This window comes from Peromyscus leucopus, chromosome 9 (assembly GCF_004664715.2).
Source record: "Peromyscus leucopus breed LL Stock chromosome 9, UCI_PerLeu_2.1, whole genome shotgun sequence".
Taxonomy (NCBI): domain Eukaryota; kingdom Metazoa; phylum Chordata; class Mammalia; order Rodentia; family Cricetidae; genus Peromyscus; species Peromyscus leucopus.
Window position 1 is genome coordinate 78,289,620 of NC_051070.1, and position 22,531 is coordinate 78,312,150.

Sequence of the window (22,531 nt, forward strand, 5' to 3'; positions counted from 1 at the left end):
ATCTTCTTCTTGGCAAAAATAGCCATTTGGGCAAGAAACTGTTCTTGCCTGGACTGCTTGATTGACTGGACATGCAGGACCCATAGGAAGGTGACCACTGAACTTTGCTTGGCAAAATGGTCCTTCAGGTTCCTGCTTCGCAGAGGAAACTGCCAGACATTCTACAGGACACAGAGAAAAATGTCTGGGAAACTCTAGGCCTGTGGGCTGAAGACAGATGCCCCAACTTTACAAAGGAGCTTTGGATGACTGTCCAGGCTGCCAGCTGCCTCTGTCTACTCTTGCAAGACTCCCAAAAGTTGCTTGCATCTGTCTCCCATTTCTCAGGTAGTATTATATTCTTCTGGAGTCTTTGATGTAGTTGAAGACTAGATAGTTATAATTTTCCTCAGTTATGATAAAAGACAAGTTAGATATGAAACCTTAGACTTACAACTATAGGATAGATAGGATATCTTCTTTAATTTTGCCAAATACAAATAGACTAGACATTACAAATAGACTAGATATTGTAACTGTAATTCTTGCTTGATAATTGTTTTGTTATATGTAATTTTACTATATGAAAGTTAAAACTTTCCTTTTTGAAAAAAAAAAGAAAAGGGGAAGTGCTGTGGATATCGCTCTGTATAAATAAAATGCTGATTGGCCAGTAGCCAGGCAAGAAGTATAGGCAGGACAAGCAGAGAAGAGAATTCTGGGAACAGGAAGGCTGAGTCAAGGAGATGCTGCCAGCCGCCACCATGACAAGCAACATGTAAAGATACTGGTAAGCCACAAGCCATGTGGCGACTTATAGATTAATAGAAATGGTTAATTTAAGATAGAAGAACTAGATAGGAAGAAGCCTGCCACGGCCATACAGTTTGTAAGCAATATAAGTCTCGTTTACTCAGTTGGGTCTGAGCAGGACTGGCAGGTGAGAGATTTGTCCTAACTGTGGGCTAGGCAGAACTGGAGAAAACTTCAGCTACAAATATGTGACTAAGAAAAGTTTCTGAGCTGGAAGTGGTGCTGCACGCCTTTAGTCACAGCATTTGGGAGGCAGAGGCAGTCAGATCTCTGTGAGTTCAAGGCCAGTTTGGTCTACAAAGCAAGTTCCAGTATACCCAGGACTCTGTTACACAGAGAAACCCTTCCCTGGAAAAACAAAAACCAAAAGCAAACAACAAAAAAAGAATATACCTTTATACTCTATGGTTGCACAAAGGATTAAAAGGGAGGAAAAGTGCCTGTGAGCTGGGGTATAGCCTGAGATCAGGGGTTGAAGAACCTAGCATTGACCTTGACAACAGGCACCAGTCATATGTTAATGGAGGGCCACAAGTTTCTCTTGCCAGAGACAAGGAGAATGACTGCTTTAGCAAGCAGGAACTTTGCTCAAGCCCCCTAGGGAATGGAGACCCTTAACTAAATGCCTGACTTTGGGAAAAGGACTTCTGTAACATGAATTGCTAAACGGTCTTATTAATAAAAAAAAATCCAGAACCAGATATTGGGGTGAAAGCTGAAAGATCGGAGGAATAGAACAAACCATCCACAAGTTCTTACCTCTAGGAAATCCTCAGCCCAAGAGAAATACTTCCTGTATACTCATGGCTATATTGTTTGCACATGCACAGCTCGGTGTCTTGCATCTTATGTCATCAGAGGGCGCTGGCGACTACGTACACGAGGCATGGTCACACAATCTGCGCCTTAAAGCCAGATGCAGACCAACACTCTCTGCTCTCTCTCCTCTGCTCCCTTCTCCCCCCACCCCACCATCTCTCTCTCTCTCCAGGCCTGGCTCTCCTCTCTCCCCTCCCCCGCTTTCCCTCCTAATAAAGCTCTGAAAACTAACACTGGGTTCTCTTGTGACCGTGACCTTTCCACACGGTAATCAGCACCGCAAACAGTGCCGGTTATCATCTTTTCATATATACCTTTCTGTGCCCTGCCATCTTACTTCCTCTCTCTACCTAACTACATCCTTCCTCTTTCCTCTCAGCTCTATCACTTCCTGTCTCATCCATACCTCTATGGTTAACTAGTGCTGGGATTAAAGGCATGTGCTACCACTGCCTGACTTCTATGTTTAATATAGTGGCTGGCTTTTTACTCTGATCCCCAGGTAAGCTTTATTTGTTAGAGCACAAATAAAATATCACCACATTTCCCCTTTCTTTTTTGTCTAAAGCAGGGTGGGGGCAGTTATAACTAATATAAGAAACACTATATACAATAAGTATGATAACTATATACAGTATATACAGGCAATAAATATATCAACAATGTCTAGTCCATTTGCATTTGACAAATTCAGCAAAAATATTCCATTATCTATCCTATCTTGGTGAGTCCAAAATGTACCTAATTCACTTTCTATCCTAACTTCTATTACCAACCAAAAACTATCTTTTGATGTCTTTCAAACTTATATACTTTACACCGCTTTAGTGAGTTTCCTTTCTGAATTTGTTAACAAGGAAAACTATAACTATCTAATCTTCAACTCTCTCAGAGACCCAAGGAGGAAATAATATTACCTAGTTAAACAGGAAGTGCAGACAAGTGACTTCTAAGAAATGCAAACAATGACAGAAACAGCTGGATGCCTGGTCAGTCACCCGATTTTTCTCTGCAACATTGGGGCTTCATCTTCAGCCTATAGGCTTAGCATATCTGACAGACTCATCTGTGAAGCAAGATTTTCTAAAGGGCTTTCCTAACTTGTCTTGGGGATTGGCAGTCCTTTCTTTTGTGTCCTGCTTGTCCATTTTGGACAGCATACTGTCAGCAGTTGAGTCAAGGACATTTTCTTGCCCAGTGGCTAACTTTTGCCACAAAGAAAGTAAACTTCATAAGGAGTTTCTTCAATGCCCATCATATTCTCTGGAGTAGATTGGTACTGCCAGGAGCTGACATGTCTCATTGTCATTAAAAAAAAAAAAAAAAAACAAAAAAACAAAAAAAAACTATGTTATTAAAACATCTTAAATGGCATATTCTGCAGATCTCTGAAGTGTTTGGAGATGATCTGTCTAAAATATATCTCTGCTTGACCTTGAAAACATGCTTAATATGACTAAAAGTTTGATTGTAATGACTGCTTTCATTTCCTTATATCCTAATTAATTGGTAATAATAACTTTTAAGGACTAACAAATTACATTACATTGTTAAATGAACTGTATAGATACAATACCTTGAACAAGATTAGAAACATATGTACAGTATTTTCTAACAAAATCGATATCAAATTTGTATCAATATACATAATTTGTATACAATATACAAAAATCCAATCCAATGTAAAATATTTAAAATTGGTAGTTGCCTTTTAAAAGTGGATTCAATAATCTACCTTTTTACCTTATCATATCCATATTCTCTTTTTTCTTTTCAGAGTAGATTCAATAATCTACCCTTTACCCATCACTTCTATATCTGGGGACAGACACTATACTACAATGTCTTTTTTTTTTTTTTTTTTTTGGTTTTTCAAGACAGGGTCTCTCTGCGTAGCTTTGCGCCTTTCCTGGGACTCACTTGGTAGCCCAGGCTGGCCTCGAACTCACAGAGATCCTCCTGGCTCTGCCTCCCGAGTGCTGGGATTAAAGTCGTGCGCCGCCACCACCGCCCGGCTACAATGTCTTTTAACAGGTTTTCTGTACCTCAATATGTAGGTTTCTCCACCAACACAGTAAGCCAGATCAAGCCAAATTGAAAAAGTAAAAGAATAGGCTTATGTTGAGCAAAGCAGCTCCTGGGTGAGATCTCCAGTCCCAAAGGTCAAGGTGGGAGAAGAGGCAGGAAAAGTCATATGCTCAAACTAAAGCAGGGAGCTTAAATACCCTGTAGGTGAGGGATGACAACATGCCTTCCATTAACTGGGTTTGTGTCCAAGTATGGCACGCTTTTAGGTGGCTTCTTGGGTGGCTGGCAACTTCAGAGGAGGAGCTGCCACAGCCACCAAGAATGTGCACCTGGGCTTTTGGGCTTTTGGGGCCTTTTTGGAGATTTTCTGAGAGGATGGGGTTTGGAGAGAAAGGGGTAGGCCTTTAGGGATAAAGCAAGAATGAGCTGTTGATTTCCAGCCAAACATCCTGACCTTTTTGAGTATATGGGCACCAGTTCAAATGTGGTTACTTCCTGTTGGCATGGGACAAAATGGGGGAGTCAGGAGTTGGTGGGCTAGCACTCAGCGGGAGATATGGGTGAAGACGCATCTGGTTAACTGCCGTCCTGGAGACCTCAGGTACACCATTACAGAGTACAACAGTTTTCTGTATGACTTAGTTTACCAAACTAGCTACAAATTTACAATGTTAGTAAAAGCGAGGAGGTTAGACATGCATTGGTCTTTGTTAGCCTGAACAGACCTTAGGTGGAGAGACCCCTTGCCAGATTGTTTAGTTCACCCTCTTGCTGAATTATAAGATAGGAATACCTCAGTCTCTGGTGTTCAGCTGTAATCCTAAGTTTTTATTTCAAGAATGAAGACAGAGCACAACCATAATTTACAGAAGGCAAAACCAAGTTTCAACAGTGTAAACAATTCAGTGTCTCTAAAATCAATATCAAGTGGATTACTCTTATGTTACAAAATCTGGCTGCCAGCAAGATACATCCCTTTACATGAATGCATGGAGGTACAGCTTTATTACCTCATTAAACTACCCTTGTTTAAATCCTATCTTTTATAAACTTTACTTTCAGGACAGGACAAGAATTATCATATGGGAATCCATCCAATTCCAAAATATCCTGGAGACCTGTTGTCTCCTTGGTAGGCCCATCCCATATGGTCACTTTTAATCAACATGGTGGTAAAATCACACAGCACCCTCTTCTCCAAACCTAGTCAAAATGGTGACTGCCCATGTGGCTGTACTTAATTACGGTGGTAGCAAACCCACTTCCTCCAGAAATAGATTCCTGGGGTTGGAGAGTTGCTTTGCTCAAAATAAACCTGTTCCTTTACTTTTTCAATTCAACTTGATCTGGCTTACTGTGTCAGCTGAGAAATCTACATGGCAAGGTACAGAAAACCTATTACCTTCGTGCCGAAACCCAGGAGGAATTGAGTCTTCTCTGCCAGCCCCGCCTATCCTTTCTCCTCCCTTGCTATTAGCGGTTCAGCTCTTTAATAGACCAATCAGGTGTTTTAGACAGGCACAGTAACACAGTTTCATATAGTTAAACAAATACAGCATAAAAGAATGCAATACATCTTTGCATTATTAAATAAATATTCCATAGCATAAACAAAGTAACAAATCTTAAACTAATGTTCTACAACACATCATCATCTGGCTTATTATTTTTTATTAAACCATAACATTTATTGCCTCCTAATACAAAATAACATTTAAAGTGTTTCATTTCTGGCCGGGCGGTGGTGGCGCACGCCTTTAATCCCAGCACTCGGGAGGCAGAGCCAGGCGGATCTCTGTGAGTTCGAGGCCAGCTTGGGCTACCAAGTGAGTTCCAGGAAAGGCTCCAAAGCTACACAGAGAAACCCTGTCTCGAAAAACCAAACAAAACAAGAAAAAAAGTGTTTCATTTCTGATCTATTCACAATCTAACAAAGTCTATGAAGGAAACCTTAACAAATGTTCTCTATATCACCCCGGTACTATGACACTGGACCTGGAGAGGGCTCAGCAGGTAGTCAGCAGGTAAATGACTGTTTTGGCATCGGGGAGGTGTCCACGGTATATGTTTGGGGAAAAAGCAGAAAGCTTGGCATACAGTTTACATGTATGTGTCATCCTGAATGAAAGAGGAGGGAGAAGATTGTAAAAGACATTGAAGGGCTCGCAAATGTTCTGTTTGCCCATTAGCTAGTAGTTTTGGGCAAAGCTATCCTTTCTAATTATGGCCAGTCAATTGTGAGTGGAATCTCAGCTATGGGTTAGGTTAGTAAAAGTCTACCCGTGATTTTTCTAGTCTCTTTTTATTAAAGACATCATGTATTTCTGAGTCTTCTTATGAGTGAATGGCACCTGCCATGAGCCTGGACCCCTACAGGATTGCACAGAGAAATTACTCAGCTATTCTGTCAAGACATACAGTTAACAAAGACATAAAGTTCTGTCACATTGGAATTTGGGTAGATGTTCATTGTGTCACCATACTGTAGTTTATTCTTTCCACACACAAATAGACGTACATAAACTAGTATTTCAAGCACATATTATGGGCCAGGAGATATGTTGAACATTTCACATGTATTATTAAACCCTAACAGTGCCAGGTGAGGTGCCAGATACAGCCCACTCATGAATAAATTTGTTCAAGGCCACAAGTGTAAGCACACTTTTCTGTCCTGCCAACCTGCTCCCAAATAACCACACAAAGACTTACTAATAATTACAAGTGCTTGGTCAATAGCTTAGGCTTGTTACTAACTAGCTCTTTCGACTTAAAATTCGCCCATATTTTCTTTCTTTCTTTCTTTTTTTTTTTTTTGGTTTTTCGAGACAGGGTTTCTCTGTGTAGCTTTGCGCCTTTCCTGGAACTCACTTGGTAGCCCAGGCTGGCCTTGAACTCACAGAGATCCACCTGCCTCTGCCTCCCGAGTGCTGGGATTAAAGGCGTGCCCACCACTGCCCGGCTTTGCCCATATTTTATTATCTATGCTCTATCATGTGGCAGCATGTTTTTTTTAGCACAGAATGTTCATCTGCTTCATCTGGTCCAACTGCTGATTCTACCCTCCTTTCTATCGTTATCTGTCTGGCTCTCCAGCCTAACCTCTTTCTGCCTAGCTATTGGCCAGTCGGCTCTTCATTAAAACAATGAGAGCAAAACATCTTCATAGTGTATGAAAGGATTATTCCACGGCAAGTAAGTTAAATGGAAACAAGATAAAAGAAACCCAAGAAAACTGAAGAAAGATCTACAAAGCTGTTAATATAATCCTAACTCTGCAGGTGAGTTATAGGGACAGATGACTTCTTATCCTACGTTTCTTTAATGTTTCAAAGTTTTGAGTAAGCAATAAAAACTTAAATATTTTAATGAGTTCAGAGATGGAAGTCAAGTGGTCTTTTAGTATATTCTAGACATTTCCTCCTCATCTTGTGTGTGTGTATGTGTGTGAGAGAGATAGAGACAGAGAGAGAGACAGAGAGAGACAGAGAGAGAGAGACTGGGTCTCTCTACATATCCCTGGCTGTCCTGGAACTCACTAAATAGACCATGCTAGCCTCAAACTCACAGAGATCTGTCTGCCTCTGCTACTCTAGTGCTGGAATTAAAGACCTACACCACCATACCAGGATTTGTTTTTGTTTTAAAGACAGGGCACAGGTAGCCCAGGCCTAGCTTCGCAAACAATAACAACAACAAAAACCCCTTAAATTTAAATCTCAAAATAAGAGAAAATACAATTGTGGCTGATAATCTGTCATGCTCTTTGAACCTATGCCTTGAGAATAAATACCTTATAATTTTAACAAAAGTTACTTGCTGTGTGACTTTGTAAAATACTTAGGATTTCCAGATCTCTGCCTCCTCACTTGTCACATGGTACTGAGGAAAAACACTTCCGAGGTGGAAGCCCACAGAAGTGTGGTCTTTTTCTCATAATCAGGTTTTCTCAGCTTTCCCAGTCCTGACATTACAGGCCAAGCGCTCTGGAGACTGCACACTGTAAAATGGTCACTACAGCGGCCTGGCCTCTGCAACCCTCTTCACTGTCTGGAGAACCCAGTGCAACTTCTTCCCTAGAGTGAGCTGAAATGCTCCTGATGTGGCGAAGAGCTCCAGTGCAGAGCCCTCCATGTTCACCCTAAAAAATATGAGGGAGTTGCCGGGCGTTGGTGGCACACGCCTTTAATCCCAGCACTCAGGAGGCAGAGCCAGGCGGATCTCTGTGAGTTCGAGGCCAGCCTGGGCTACCAAGTGAGCTCCAGGAAAAGGCGCAAAGCTACACAGAGAAACCCTGTCTCGAAAAACCAAAATATATATATATATGAGCCAGGCATGGTGGCACACACGTTTAATCCCAGCATTTGGGAGGCAGAAAAGGCCCAGTCCACCCAAGTCTAGGTATAGTAAGTTCCAGGACAGTTATACATACATATGTAGAAAGACCTTGTCTCAAAAAAAAAAAAAAAAAAAAAAAAAAAGAGAGAGAGAGAGAGAGAGAGAGAGAGAAAGAAAAGAACAGTCTAGACGGGTTTGAATGAGTGGTCCCAACTCATGTTTCTAGAAGACAAGAGCCATGTATCAGACATTTGGCAATCAGAGACCACGGTCCCTAGTGAGCAACCTAAGTCCTGATTAATGGACTGCATGTGAGGAGAGAGGACAGAGCAGACTAATCGGGCAGGAGCCTTGGGGCTCTGAGAATCAAAGGAACCCACAGTGGTCATCGCAATACGCTGCTTATACTCTTACGAATTTATTTTCAGATTAGGAGTGAGGGTGACGGTGGCACAAGGGCGCATCGAGCCAAGGACACGCCTGGAAGGTAAACTGGCCCTGCAAGCTTTGCCCTGGTCCTTGCCCCACAGCCCAGAATCGCCTGAAAGGCCCCGGAGCGCCGCCCCGCCCCGCCCCCAGAGCCACCGAGAACTCTGTTGTGCCTCGGAGTCCCGCCCCAGAGCCCCGCCCCTTGCCCCAGAGCCCCGCCCCATCCCATAGTAATCCGTGGTCTCCCGGAGCCCCGCCCCTTACTCCGGAGCCCCGCCCCATCCAATAGTATTCCTTTGTCTCCCGGAGCCCCGCCCCAGGCCCGGAGGCCCGCCCCTTGCCCCCCCCCCCCCCACACCGGAGTAGTGTGCGTGGCTCGGCCTCCGCGTGCGCAGCCCGTGCGTGAGGGCGGGGCAGGGCGGAGGCGTTGGTCCGGCCACGTTTGGCCCCGCCGTTCCGGCTGCGGCGCGAGGGGGGGAGTGGGGTACAAAAGGGGGTGGTGCTGGCGCTGCAGCCGGATCCGGATGCGGCGCTGTGACCGGCGTGGAGACTGACGCGCCTGGAGGGGAACGTGGGTCGCTTCGGTGCGGTGAGGTGACCCGGGGCTGGGACAGGAGGAAGGGCGGGCTTGGGACCGCCTTGAGACTGCAGACCCCGGAGTCCGGAACGCCCCTGCCCAGGAGCCTGGCTCCTAGGCATGGTGGCCCGCAGTCCTGCCGGGCAGGGTCCTGGAGGGCCTAGAGACCAGAGTGTCCGTGGCTTGGGACTTGGGGACTCTGCCGCCTTCGCTGTGAAGCGGCGCTAACCCTGGGTTCCCTTTTACCGGTCCAGCGGTCAGAGTGGCTGAAGACTGGGTCCAGCTCTAAAGAACCCCTGCGCAGACTGTATGAAGGAAGCCTCGGGTGGGGGACCTAGTGTGGGGGACCTGGGACTTGTACCCCTAGAAACACTGTGTGGTTTCTATTGTGTGCAGGAACTAATGTTTATGTGAGGCAAACACAAAATTTGTTAAAGTAAAAATACATAAGGATTCGTTTTATTGGGATAATCAGCCCTTAATTAATCCAAGAATGGGTCTCAGGAAATTGAGATATTTTAAGGCAGGATTCGTAAGGTAGAAACAGATACCGTGATGCAAAGATTGTCATCTGTTGAGTTTTCTGCTGTAGAACTCAACGGGAAAAACGAGAGGACCCTCATCACAGGCAGTCACTCATTTGACCTTTAGGCTTGTCTTGGGAACTCCGAGCTCCAACTATCCAACTAGATTGGAGATAAAAAGATGGTGTATGCCGGGCGTTGGTGGCGCACGCCTTTAATCCCAGCACTCGGGAGGCAGAGCCAGGCGGATCTCTGTGAGTTCGAGGCCAGCCTGGGCTACCAAGTGAGCTCCAGGAAAGGCGCAAAGCTACACAGAGAAACCCTGTCTTGAAAAACGAAAAAAAAAAAAAAAAAAAAAGATGGTGTAGATCAAATACACTATCGGGAAATACTTCATGCATTGAAGACAATTGAAAGCTATCTACCTACCGGTCACCCATCACAGAGAGTTTGATATGGCTGTAGATCATGTTTAGAAATTTGTAAATTTTGGTCTTCAATGTTCACTACTTGTTGCTCCGTTTTGTCTTCCTAGAAGCAGCTGCTTCCCATTTGTATCCAATCTCATTCAGAGGCTGGAAAGCCAAACTTGAAATGGTCTCTAAAATGTATTCAGTTGGGGAAAAAACAACCCCTCGGTACTATTGTAAACATAGTTTTATGTATGACACTTGTGTTGTCACTAGTGGCAATGTGGCAGTCTTTTTTTTTTTTGCCTTTCTGAAATATGATTGCTAAACGAGACCTTACGTCATTCATTATTCATTGACTAGACTTACCAGACTAGGGCCAAGGAGGTACTCCAGCCTTGTAAATGGAACGCTTATTTAGCAGTCACACACAACAGGTTGGGGGGACGGTGCTTTGAATTAGAGTTTACATTTTGTATATTTCTATTTATATAACCGAACTTTAGTTAGCTGGTGATGAATCTTTTAAGTGCTAAAGAGTGAAATTTGCACCACCACCCAGTTCCCGGGTGTAGGGTGGGTGTGGGGATATCTTAAAACCAGCTTTAAAAAGAATTTTCCATGTTTACTCCAGTTTCCATAGTTAGTTTTCGTGTGTGTGTTCTTTGAGGCAGTTGTCACTGTGGTAGCCCTGCTGGCCTTGACCTCCCAGTGCCCATGCCCCAGCCTCCCTAGTACTGGGTGTACTGTACAGGTGTCTGCCACCTCACCTGAATTTTTATTAGATTGTAATGAGGCATGACCTCTGTCAGCATCGTGTCTTTATGACTAGGAAGATGGGATTTAGAAAACCTCAAAGAGGAAGAAGCCTGTTTTAAAAGGGGTTTGACTGCTTCCAGATCTTTTGGGTTTAACTGGACCAATGGCTGTCCTTCTCTACTTAGTAATGGGTGCTAGAAACTGATTTAAGGTTGCTTCAGGGGTCTGGTATGGTGGGACACTTCTGTACTCTCAACATGGTCAAGGTGGGGAACATGGAGACAGAATCAGGAGTTGGAGGGGAGGTGGCTGAGAGGGGAAATCGTATGCAGTGCAAGACTGAGGACCAGAATTCCTTGACTGATTGCCAGAACCCATGTAAAGAAATAGGGTGGGCTGGGAATTACAGCACCAGGAGACAGAGAAATCCGTTGAGTAAACTGGCTATTTACACCAACCTAACTGGTTTCAGTATATAAAGTGGAGAGTGATCGAGGACACCTGATGTCAACCATGGGCCTCCACACTCACAGCCATGCATGTGCACATGTACCCAACACACATGCAAACATGCCTACACATGTGCACACATACAGCAAAGAGCGGGAAGGCAAGCTAAGCTACATGATGAAAGTGATGATCATGTCGTTTGTTTAGTTCTTCCTTCATCATTTATGTGGCTTCCTTGTAGATAATGTGCTTCCTCACCCACTGACTTTGGACATGGGTGGCTCCAGATTGCCATGCCTATCACAAGTTGCCTTTTCTTCTTGCTCCCTGAGCTCTGACCTTTGCCAGGAGGGTAGCTTGTCTAAAATGGCCTTTCAGAATGGGTGGTAACTGGCTTAGCAAAGGATAAAGGGAGGCGGGGAGTGGGGGCCACGGGGATAACTGCTGCGTGGGGCCAGGGGGAAGGGACACAGCATGCATGCCTTCCTGGCAGGCCCACCCCTAAGAATCTCCGTGTGTTAGTTACCTGGGAGCTGCAGGTTTAACTTGGGGATGACACGAGCTAGGCAGTTTAGTGAGAGTGTAGCTTTATCTGGGAGCCTTCAAGACATTTCTTTTGGAAATCAACTATTGATAACCCTTTGGGGGATCTGGTGTCTATCACATCTTGCCTTCCCTTTCCCAACATCATCCCCTTCCCTGGGCACCTGGAGGGTTTTACTATTTGAAGAGCGTTCAGGTGAACCCAAATGTAGCTGCCTCTGTATTGCAAACACCTTCTTAAAACAACACAATATTATTTCTTGGTGCCTGGACAACTGGTTCTTATTTCTATCCAGGATACGTTTTTTTTTCCTTTTGGTTTGGTTTTTTTCAGATAGGGTTTCTCTGTGTCCCTGGCTGTCCTGGAACTTAACTCTGTAGACCAGGCTGGCCTTGAACTCACAGAGATCTGCCTGCCTCTGCCTCCCTAGTGCCAGGTCTTTCCAGAATACTTTTATTACACTTTTAATTAGTTTGAAATTCTCTTTTCCAAAATAGAGATTACAAGTGCTGGTCTAACTCTTGTACAACAATGGCATGCAGAATTGAACTATACTAGCCTAGTAGTTAAGGAAGTGACATCCTTCTGCCTCAGTGATGTAACTTGTGGCAATGTACAGAATCAAATGAAGAGCTAGCTCAGGGTTAGAAATAGCAAGCATTAAACCGAGTAACCTCCACACTGGCACATGTAAAGCCATCCGTTGCCTTGTTAGTCCTATTGACCCAGGAGCCTTGAGCAAGCTCCTGTCTACCGCCTGGTCTGTTTATTTTATCCTGGGGATAAATCAGGATACATCTTTTATTGTTGTTAAAGAATGAACAAATATAAAGTACTCACCAAATTAATATTACATGTTTTTATGATTATCCACAAAATAGAATAATCTAAAGAAATGTACAGAAAACTGAAACTATTAACTGGTTAAAATTTATTATGACTTCATAAATTTGTTTTGAGACAGGGCTTCATATCACATTGGTCATATGTGTGTTTTGAGACAGTAATCCACAACATACCCAGACTGGCCTAAAACACTTCTTCATTGGGTGCCTGAAATTCTGGGATTACAAGTATGCACCACTGTGTCTGGTCCACAGCATCACACACACACAAACACACACACACACACACACACACACACACACACACTGGTTATTCTTAAAATGTTTAGAAGCAGGTAACATAGGCTTTTTAGAAAACTGTCATGAAAGCAAAATGCAGACACTCAGTATCTGTCATGGTACTGACTGTAGAGAATAATGAAGTCATTTGAATAACTGCCCAGTTATCTTGTTCGTGGTTCACATGACAGAAACAAGTCACATTCACATACTCCAGTGGGTCTTTAATGCAGGGATACCACATGATTTCTGAGCCTAGTAATATAAAGTGCAGGATTGGAATCGTGCAAACACGATCCACAACATGTCAGTGTCACACAGGCAGAGCACTGGTTCTCAACCTTCCTAAGGCTGCGACCTTTTGGTTCTTCCTGCTGTGCTGACCCCCACCACAAAATTACTTTTGTTGCTACCTCATAACCGTAATTTTGCTCCTGTAGGGATCGTAACGTAGGTCTCTGGAATACAGGCTTATCTGGTATGTGGCCCCTATGAGGGGTGTCACGTGGCTCCCCACAGGGGTTGTGACCCACAGGTTGAGAACCACTGCACTAGTGGCACCTGCCCACGGGGATAAAATGTCTCCAGTGACCTGGAAAATGGAGTTTCAAAGTTTTCTTCTTGTTCAACTTCTTATTCACCCATTATTGTCACCCTTAGTTTCAACCCATTTTTCATCTGATAGTAAAATTGTTTTTTCTACATGTTTACAGTTGTAGTCTAAGTAGCTAAAGTTAAAGTAGCTCATATAATGTTATAGAATCCATTTATATGAAATTAACTTCCTCATCCAGCACACGTTTTCTTTACTAATAAAGCCTTTTAACATTTGAAATTTTATTTTAGACTTTACTGGAAAGATGAAACCCGACGAAACACCTATGTTTGACCCAAGTCTGCTCAAAGAAGTGGACTGGAGTCAGAATACAGCTACATTTTCTCCAGCCATTTCTCCAATGAATCCTGGAGAAGGCTTGGTTTTGAGGCCTCTTTGTACTGGTGACTTGAATAAAGGTATGGGCCCAACTTTAGTTTGCAAACCTGACTAGAAATCCATGCTTTCTTCCTAAGCATGATGCTAACTTAGAGAGTACTTGATTTTGTCCTTGTAATGACTGGAGCACTCAGTTGTAATAAGTATGTATCATGGAGGCAGGATACTCCTATGATGTATTTAAAATAACTAAATACAGTAGTACTCCTTCCAAAAGGATGCCTTAAAAACAAAAATGAAGTTATACTGTCTAAACACATGGAAAAGAGTTTTCTCCAAGAAGCTAGATATGCAGAAATAACATTCACAGACAAATTGAAGGGGTTTTATGTACCCAATGTAATTCTATAATATCTAAATTATCCAAAATAATTTTCTGAAACTTTGGTGATAAAAAATCAACATTTTACCAGACTATTTTCTTCTTCTGAGGTATTTGAGGAAAGTAACTTCGGTTAGAATTACTGCATATTGAAAAATTAAGACTTGGGGCTGGAGAGATGGCTCCGAGGTTAAGAGCACCGACTGCTCTTCCAGAGGTCCTGAGTTCAATTCCCAGCACCCACATGGTGGCTCACAACCATCTGTAATGAGATCTGACACCCTTTTCTGTGTACATAATAAATAAATAAATCTAAAAATAAGAAAATATTTAAAAAAGAAAAAAATTATGACTCAGAGTTCTCAATGTACTTTTAGCATTATCATTAGGGTCTTTTGTTGTTGTTGTTTAAAGACAGTGTCTATTTAGTCCTAGCTATCCTAGAACTCTCTATATAGACCAGGCTGGCCTTGAACTCAGAGATCTGCCTGCCTCTGCCTCCTGAGTGCTGGGATTAAAGACACGCACCACTATGCCTTGGCTGCATTAACATTAGTAAAATTAGAAATTTAGAAAGTTGTCTCAACCGGGTTATATCAGTTACATTGTAGCTTACAAATGATAATCGGTCGAAGTGAGAATCTTGCACTTCAAGTGTTAAGGAAAATGTGGTATCCCTTTCATAAATCTTTAATAGCAATGAACAGTGTACATGCTGGTTATGTAATTCTAAAATCTTTTTTTTGTTGTTGTTTTTTGTTTTTGTTTTTCCAATTTTAGTATATGTGCTGCCGAAGCAAGCACTTGTTTTTGTTTTTCGAGACAGGGTTTCTCTGTGTAGCTTTGCACCTTTCCTGGAACTCACTCTATAGCCTAGGCTGGCCTCGAACTCACAGAGATCCACCTGGCTCTGCCTCCTAAGTGTTGGGATTTAAAGGTGTGTGCCACCACTGCCTGGCCCTATTCTAAAATCTTTGCAGGCAAATAAGGTTGAGGGCTGTCATTTGCTTTCTGATTATAAAAAGAATAGGTTGCAGTTTAATAAAAATAATGCAATAGGTACTTGTATGAAAATATCCTTATGTAATTCAGTACTATATGCAGTGAATGCACACTGCAGACTCTATTGGAAATTTGCATGTTTAATCAACAAACACTTGATTAAGGATTATAATGGAAACATGATTATGGAGTTCTGAAAAAGTAATTTCCTTAAACCTACCCAGTGAACATTTTACTTCTTTGCATATTTTAATCTTTCTTTTGCTTTTCTCTTGACTTGAAATGTTTTAAAACTAGGTTTTTTTAAGTTACTGGGTCAGTTGACAGAGACTGGCATCGTCAGCCCTGAGCAGTTCATGAGTAAGTACCATGGGGTACCTTGTCTGTATGGTTAGAACTCTGTTCAGTACCCACTTATTCAAAGAGCTGAAAGGTATGGACTAGCAATCCTCATTTATAGAATCCAAATGTTTGAACGATACCTTGATAGTTACTGGGGGACCACTTTAGGGTTATTTTCTTTTTATTGTGGTTGTCTCCTTCCGTGTGGTTATGTTAAGCACAGAAATTTCATTACCAAAACAAAACAAACAAAAAACTACACTGTTTATGTTCTGGCGGCTGGAGAGATGGCTCAGTGGGTAAGAGCTCTGACTGCTCTTCAAAGGACCTGGGTTCAACTCCAATATGGCATACCCATACGGCAGCTGACAACTGTCTCTAACTCCAAGATCTGACACCCTTACACAAATACACATGCAGGCAAAATACCAAATGCAAATAACTACAAAAAAAAATTATGTTCCTATTCTTTTTGTTCCTCAATGTTTAAAGGTTTGTTGTTGTTTTTTTATATTGGATTTAGGGTTGGCAGGTATCTTAAGAGTTAGTCTAACAATCCCCTTCCTGCTTTGAGACATGAGAAAATGGGTTCCCAGAGAGAAGTGTTCCCAAGATCACAGTTAATCACTGGCAAGGACAGCAGGAACCTTCTTTCTCTTCTTCCTTTAACACAGCCTGTTCCCATTTCCTACTAATGCCCTTCCTTTAGTAGGTAACTTCTCCTACCAGGCTGAGCGAAGGTTGACATCTACATTTCTGTTTAGTTTCCTTCACTGAATTTTTTTTTTCCTACTTCAGACCTGTATAGAGTGAGACTTTGAAACTAAACAGTATCTGAGAACTACATAACTTGGCTTTTAAACTCCTGGGGTTTGCATACATATCAGATTAGATGAAAATTGTAGTTTTCCCAGCAATATAAAGTGCTAAACATTATTTGCAGGAACACAGCTTTGCTTTTATTTGTTGTATAACTTTGGAAAAACTGCTTAAATGGGGACATATCTGTGTTATCTTTGTAAGGTGCTTTCAAAGCAAACGAAGATCCTATTTCTAAAAGAACAAACATGTAATCCTGAAACGTAGAAAAAACAAACGGAAAACTGTTTTGTCAAAATATTTTGAAACCAAGACTGAATCGTGGATATAATAGGCACTTGTAAAAACCTATAGCTATGTTCTTTGAGTATTTTTGAGTATTAGTTTTAAATAAATGTATATTAAATTGACAGATATTGACATTTAGTCACACAACTGGCTACATGTACTATTTATCTGTAATACAATGTTGTTCACCTAAAAGACCCAAGTCTTACTTTGCTAGTAGATTTTATGTGTGTGTTTCTGGGCACAGAGGCAAGCCCTCCCTCTGTGTTACATCTCTATGTGTGGACCATTCAGTGCTAATTGTTGGTATTTCAACTCCTTGGTATTTTAAATAACATAGTAGTTTTATAAGTTTAAACTAGCCGAGTGTAGTGGCACATAATTTTTTTGTTTGTTTGTTTGTTTTTTTTCGAGACAGGGTTTCCCTGTGTAGCTTTGCACCTTTCCTGGAACTCACTTTGTAGACCAGGCTGGCCTCGAACTCACAGAGATCCACCTGTCTCTGCCTCCCGAGTGCTGGGATTGAAGGCGTGCGCCACCACCGCCCGGCAATGGCACATACTTTTAATCCCAGAGCTTGGGAGGCAGAAGCAGGTGGATCTCTTTGAGTTTGAGACCAGTCTGGTCTACACATTGAATTTTAAAATAGCCAGAGGGACATGGTGACACCCTGTCTCAATAAACAGATATCTTATGCTTGATTGACTTTACTTGCTTTGTCTTAAAAAAAAAAAAAAAAAAAAGTGGACACTAAAGCCCTATGGCAAAATAGCTTTACTATTCAAAGATGAAGTCAGACAAGCCTAGAACTTTTCTTGACTGTCTACCATCTAACACTTTTTTATGTTTCCACAGACTCTTTTGAGCACATGAAGAAGTCTGGGGATTACTATGTTACAGTTGTGGAAGATGTGACCCTAGGACAAATTGTTGCTACAGCAACTCTGATCATAGAACATAAATTTATCCATTCATGTGCTAAGGTATGTGATCACATTAATGCCTACGAGTAAAGTGCACAGATGATTTCTAATGAAACCAACTTAGAAGATTCATTAGAAAAAAATCGGTTTTCCCATAATTTTTCTTTGCTGGAATTCTTCAGCAGAAGACACTTTCCTCAAGTTTGTGTGAGTTAAAAATCAATGAAAATCAGATAGATGAGCTAGTGAGATAACACAAGTTGTAAAGGTCCGTGCCAAGTCGAACCACCCAGGTTCATCCCTGGGACCCACATGGTGGAGAGAGAACTATAACAAGGTGTAGTCTGACCTCCACAGATGCCCCAAGCCATTCACACACATGCTCTCTGAATGTAGGAAAAAAGGAGCATTTAGAAAAGTTCTCTGGTCAGGTGTGGTGGGGCACACCTCTGGTCCCAGCACTCGGGAGGCAGAGGGGGGGGGGATATCTCTCAGTTCAAGGCCAGCCTGGTCTACAGAGTGAGTTCCAGGACAGCCCCGGCTACACAGAGAAATCCTGTCACCCAAAACCCTTGAGAGAGAGAGGGGGGGGGGAGGCAAAGTGGGGGGGGAGAGTATCTAGGTTATGGATTTTGCTTTCTGCACTTGAAATTAGTAAAATGTAATTAAGCAACGTTGGACGTACTATGTTTATGACAAGATTTCATTATGGTGATTGGGATTGGAGATTTAAACAGTAGAACAGAGGTTGGAGATATAACTAAAAATGTGAGGCACACCTGACTTTCCTGTTTTCTCCATGGTAAAGACTATAATTATAACTGGTATTGCTGGCTTAGTAGAAAACAGGCTGAACGCTCACCCTGTCCCACTGTGATCATTTGTAGAGGGGGAGAGTTGAAGATGTCGTTGTTAGTCACGAGTGCAGAGGGAAGCAGCTCGGCAAACTGTGAGTAGGCACCTGGGACGGCCTGTTTGGTCTCTTGGCAAGAAACTTATTTCATAAGGTTTTCCTGGTTGTTATTTCTGACCTTTGGTTTCTGAACTCATTCTCACTCTATATCTTAGACTGAATTTAATGAAAAATTATAGTGCCATTAGTTTTTACCCCCCCCCCCAAGTTTGAGAATCGAAAACATATTCCATTTATCAGAGTAGCAAGTAATGGAACTGTGTTCTACCACTGAGTTATGTCACTAGTCGCCCCCACTTGCACACCTTTTTGTTTTAGAGACAAGGTTTACCTATGTAGTCCTGGTTGTCCTAGAACCACTCTGTAGACCAGGCTGACCTCGAACTCAGAGATCTGCCTGCCTCTGCTCCCCACTGTGGGGGTTAACGTGGGTACTACCACGCCTGGCTTTTTTCTCTTTTTGAGACAAGGGTATCATTAAGTTCAGCATGGCTATGAACTTGTGATCCTCCTTCCTCAGCCTCTGGAGTAGTGGAGAATAGGCCTGGCTTATGGAAAGTAACCTCTTTGAACTTTTAATGACAAGATCTTTCTAAATGCACAAACACACACAACAGGAAAAAACCTTAGTTAGCACCTTTGGTGTATTTAATATCTTACAGCAGTTAGATCTTTTTTTTTTTCCTGCCTGCTTCTACCTAAGTGCTTATATTAAAGGTGTGCAACATCTTGGCCCACCTTAGATTACATATTTATGCAGGATTCTTATTCCTTGGGCTTTGCAAGATGGTTTCTGAATAATACGTCCACATATTATTCAGACTAATTAAGTTTATTTGACCCACATCTTCAAAAATCAGCTTTTAAGATGATTAATGAAGCTTGGCATGGTGGCATACCTTTAATCCCAGCCCATAAGAGGCAGAGGCAGGCATATCTCTGTGAGTTAACCTGGTCTACATGGCCAGTTCCAGGCCAGCCAAGGCTACATGAGACTGTTTCAAGACTACAGCTATTACTTACTCATATATGTGAACATGGCAAGTGTTTACTTGGGTACATTTAGAACAAAGGCACCCCACCTGCAACCTTACAGTGTTCCATAAGGAATTGAGGACATTCTGCATGTTAGGCAAACCTGACCGATGAGCTCCATCCCCCGCCCCAGGCACAAACATATTTTGGGGTTTGTCTTTTGACATAAGCTCTGGTTTGCTATGGTAGAAGAGAGTCTTCAATTCCAGACCCTCTTGCCTTCACCTCTTAGGTGCTGTTACAGGTGTAACACCACAGCCAGTTAGAGTCCTTACATAAAAACAATTCGGGCCATTGTTCTCGCAATTTGATAGTCTTTAGTATTTAAAAAATGTGTTGTTATTTATTTATTTATTTGGCTGTGTTCAGGTTCTGCAATCCCAGTACGGAGGATTGAACCTAGAACTTCACACACATGCTTGGCCAGCACTCCTCACTGCTGCTTTATCAGCCCTTGGTATTTTTATACCCCAGTCTCTGAGTCTGTGCTTGTCTTACACATGCTGTGCAGTTAGTTCAGCTGGTCTTGCTTGAGCTCACAGCAATCCTCCTGCGTCAGCCTCTCAGATGGTGGAATTACAAGTGTGCCACTCACTATACCTATGCTCATGTGTGAACTTTTAAAAATTGTTTTACTTGAGTGGGTATTTCACCTGCAAGTGCATCACTTGCGTTCCCGGTACCTCAGAAGGCAGACGGCAGCATTAGATGCCCTGAGACAGGAGTTACAAACGGTTGTGAGCTACCATGTGTGCTGGGAACCAAAGCAGGAGTCAGATCCAAGAGCAGCCAGTGTGCTTAGTTTAATGCCAAGCCAGCTCTCTAGTCCTGCATGTGAATTTTTTTTAAATTTTATACATACAGGTGTTTTGCCTGCATGTATGTCTGTGTACCACTTGTAAGTCTGGTACCTATGTAGGCCAGGAAGCCAGATCACCTGGAAATGGAGATACAGTTAGAAGCTATATATGTACTAGGAATTGAACCCATCTTCTGGAAAATCATCTCTCCAGCCCCTCACACACAAAAATGTTCAGAGGCTGGTGAGATGGGCGAGAGAGTGACCACACTTGCAGTGATTCCTAGAGCCCATCTAAAGGAGAGCTGCAAAACGGCCCCCCACCATGCTGCACTGGAGCCCTCCTCCCATAGAGGTGTAGGCTGTTAGTTAATAGGCTGGGACTGTGTCTGAAACAAGATAGAAATGCTTCAGTAATTTAAATGCTTATCAACTTCATCATTTGATACTTAAAGGAGTACTTAATAAATAGTTTTATTTGTATATATCACTAATCTGTAGCATCATCAAGGCCCATTTTGGTTCAACTGTGTCCCACACTTCCCTTTTCAAAATTTCAGGTTATTATCAACTCTCACTTTGCTAAGCAAGAAGCTGAACTGTTACAAGATCACCCTTGAATGTCTACCACAAAACGTCGGCTTCTACAAAAAGTTTGGCTATACAGTATCTGAAGAAAAGTACATGTGTCTGAGGAACCAGAAGTAAAGACGATCATCAAGATGATGACCCAAGGCTTTCCTGTTCATTTTTGTTGCTGCAGCCAGTGAGCTCCATACCCGCTAGACTGGAAAACCACTGTAGTGTGCAATGTAGTAGTGACAAGAGCATGCCTGTGGCTGCTTGGACTTGCTCTGAGTTAAGAGTACAAATGATCACAAAGGGGATGATTTTTAACCAAAGGAATATATTTTCAACTTGAATCTTTTCTTGCATTGTATTTTTCTAAAGTTTATCTTCATTTCCTGGTCATCAAGAGTGTGGGTAGTAAAGAGTTATGTCTGCTCTGTGCTGCTCATTTTTAAATATATGTATATATATTGAATAAGGCTGTTTCTTATCACATAAAATTATTTTTGTCTCATACATCTAACCAGACTTAAGGGTGCACCGTTTCTCATATTACAGGGAGTCAGATACATCTGTTGTTACAACCAGATACATATCTGCACATGTAAACATGGTGGAACCCAATATCGCACACAACTGGGACAGTCTTTTAAAGAAACAAGAGAAATGAAAACTGTGACAAGGTACAACAGTTTAAGTAACTGTTTTACTAACTGTAGAGTTCTGTGCAGACACTGCCTACCCACCTGTCTCACCTGTCACATGATGTTAGAATCATCCAAGGGCAGACCTTGAGAACCGAGGTTCTTTTCTTCAGGGAGTGAGCAGCTCTCCATGGGGTACTTTACCCTGGTTTATCATGGCCATCTGAAGCCTCTGAGTCACAAAATATGTATGGTACTGCCTTTGTTACATCCTTTAAATAACAGTAGCTTTTCTATTTAATGTGATTATAATGGTACTGTTATTCTGATCAATGTCCTGTTTTATTTATTTTAATGATTTTTTAAAGAAGAAGTAGATACTTTATTAACAATGGTTCTAATCTTTTGCATTCCATGTTATTACATTAAACTTGTTTATATGAATAGTTTCTCATGTTAGAATCTTGTCTTGTGTTTTCTTGTTTGTTGAGACAGGGTAATCTGTAACCCAGGCTCACCACGTAATAGAAGATAGAACCTTGAACTCCCAAGCACGTTCCAAGAGCTAGTATTACAGGCATGCACCACCATGATCGGCTTGAGTCGCTGAGGTTAATTTAAGATAGGGCTCATAACAGCCTAGTTAATTTTTAGTATTTTGGGGGTTACTTCAATTGGATTTGGATTTCCCTCTAATCACTAGGTTGATTTTCCAAAATAGAAATACTTTGGCTGCAGACTTTATCTCTGACAGTAAGTTCAGTGAACTAAGTGACCTGTCACTAATGAAAATAACAGTTTTGTCTTCAGAAATCCTGTAACCTTGACAGGGCTTCATTAAGTTTTACCCATGTCAAATAAGCCTCCCCCAAAGTGAAAACTGAGTATCTTATTCTATCGCTTACCTTCAAACTCTGGGGTAAAACCATCTACTATGTTAGTATTTCAATAATCCCATGGAGTCTTTGAGATCTTCTCTTAAACCCCCTTTACAGAAACAGTTGTATTATGTCACCAACTGAAAACAGTTTCAATATTAAATGTTCACTCACCCTTCCTAATATGTGGGAGTAAAGCTGGGTTACT

General features: G+C 42.1%; 1 protein-coding gene across 4 annotated transcripts; it reads left to right on the plus strand.

The window, feature by feature from the left end:
• Nucleotides 1-8,883: 8,883 nt before the first annotated feature.
• Gnpnat1 (glucosamine-phosphate N-acetyltransferase 1) lies at nucleotides 8,884-21,904 on the plus strand. 4 transcript variants are annotated; one of them, XM_028873615.2, is made up of 6 exons: nucleotides 8,884-8,990; nucleotides 13,641-13,808; nucleotides 15,410-15,472; nucleotides 17,417-17,544; nucleotides 18,372-18,433; nucleotides 20,792-21,904. In XM_028873615.2, exons 2-6 carry the CDS (start codon nucleotides 13,655-13,657, stop codon nucleotides 20,937-20,939), a joined length of 555 nt encoding a protein of 184 aa, XP_028729448.1. In that variant the 5' UTR covers nucleotides 8,884-8,990; nucleotides 13,641-13,654; the 3' UTR covers nucleotides 20,940-21,904. The 4 variants fall into 4 exon arrangements, with proteins under 4 accessions (XP_028729448.1, XP_037064498.1, XP_028729449.1 ...); XM_028873616.2 differs by having other exon boundaries at nucleotides 8,888-8,995; XM_028873614.2 differs by having other exon boundaries at nucleotides 8,892-9,000.
• Nucleotides 21,905-22,531: the final 627 nt, after the last annotated feature.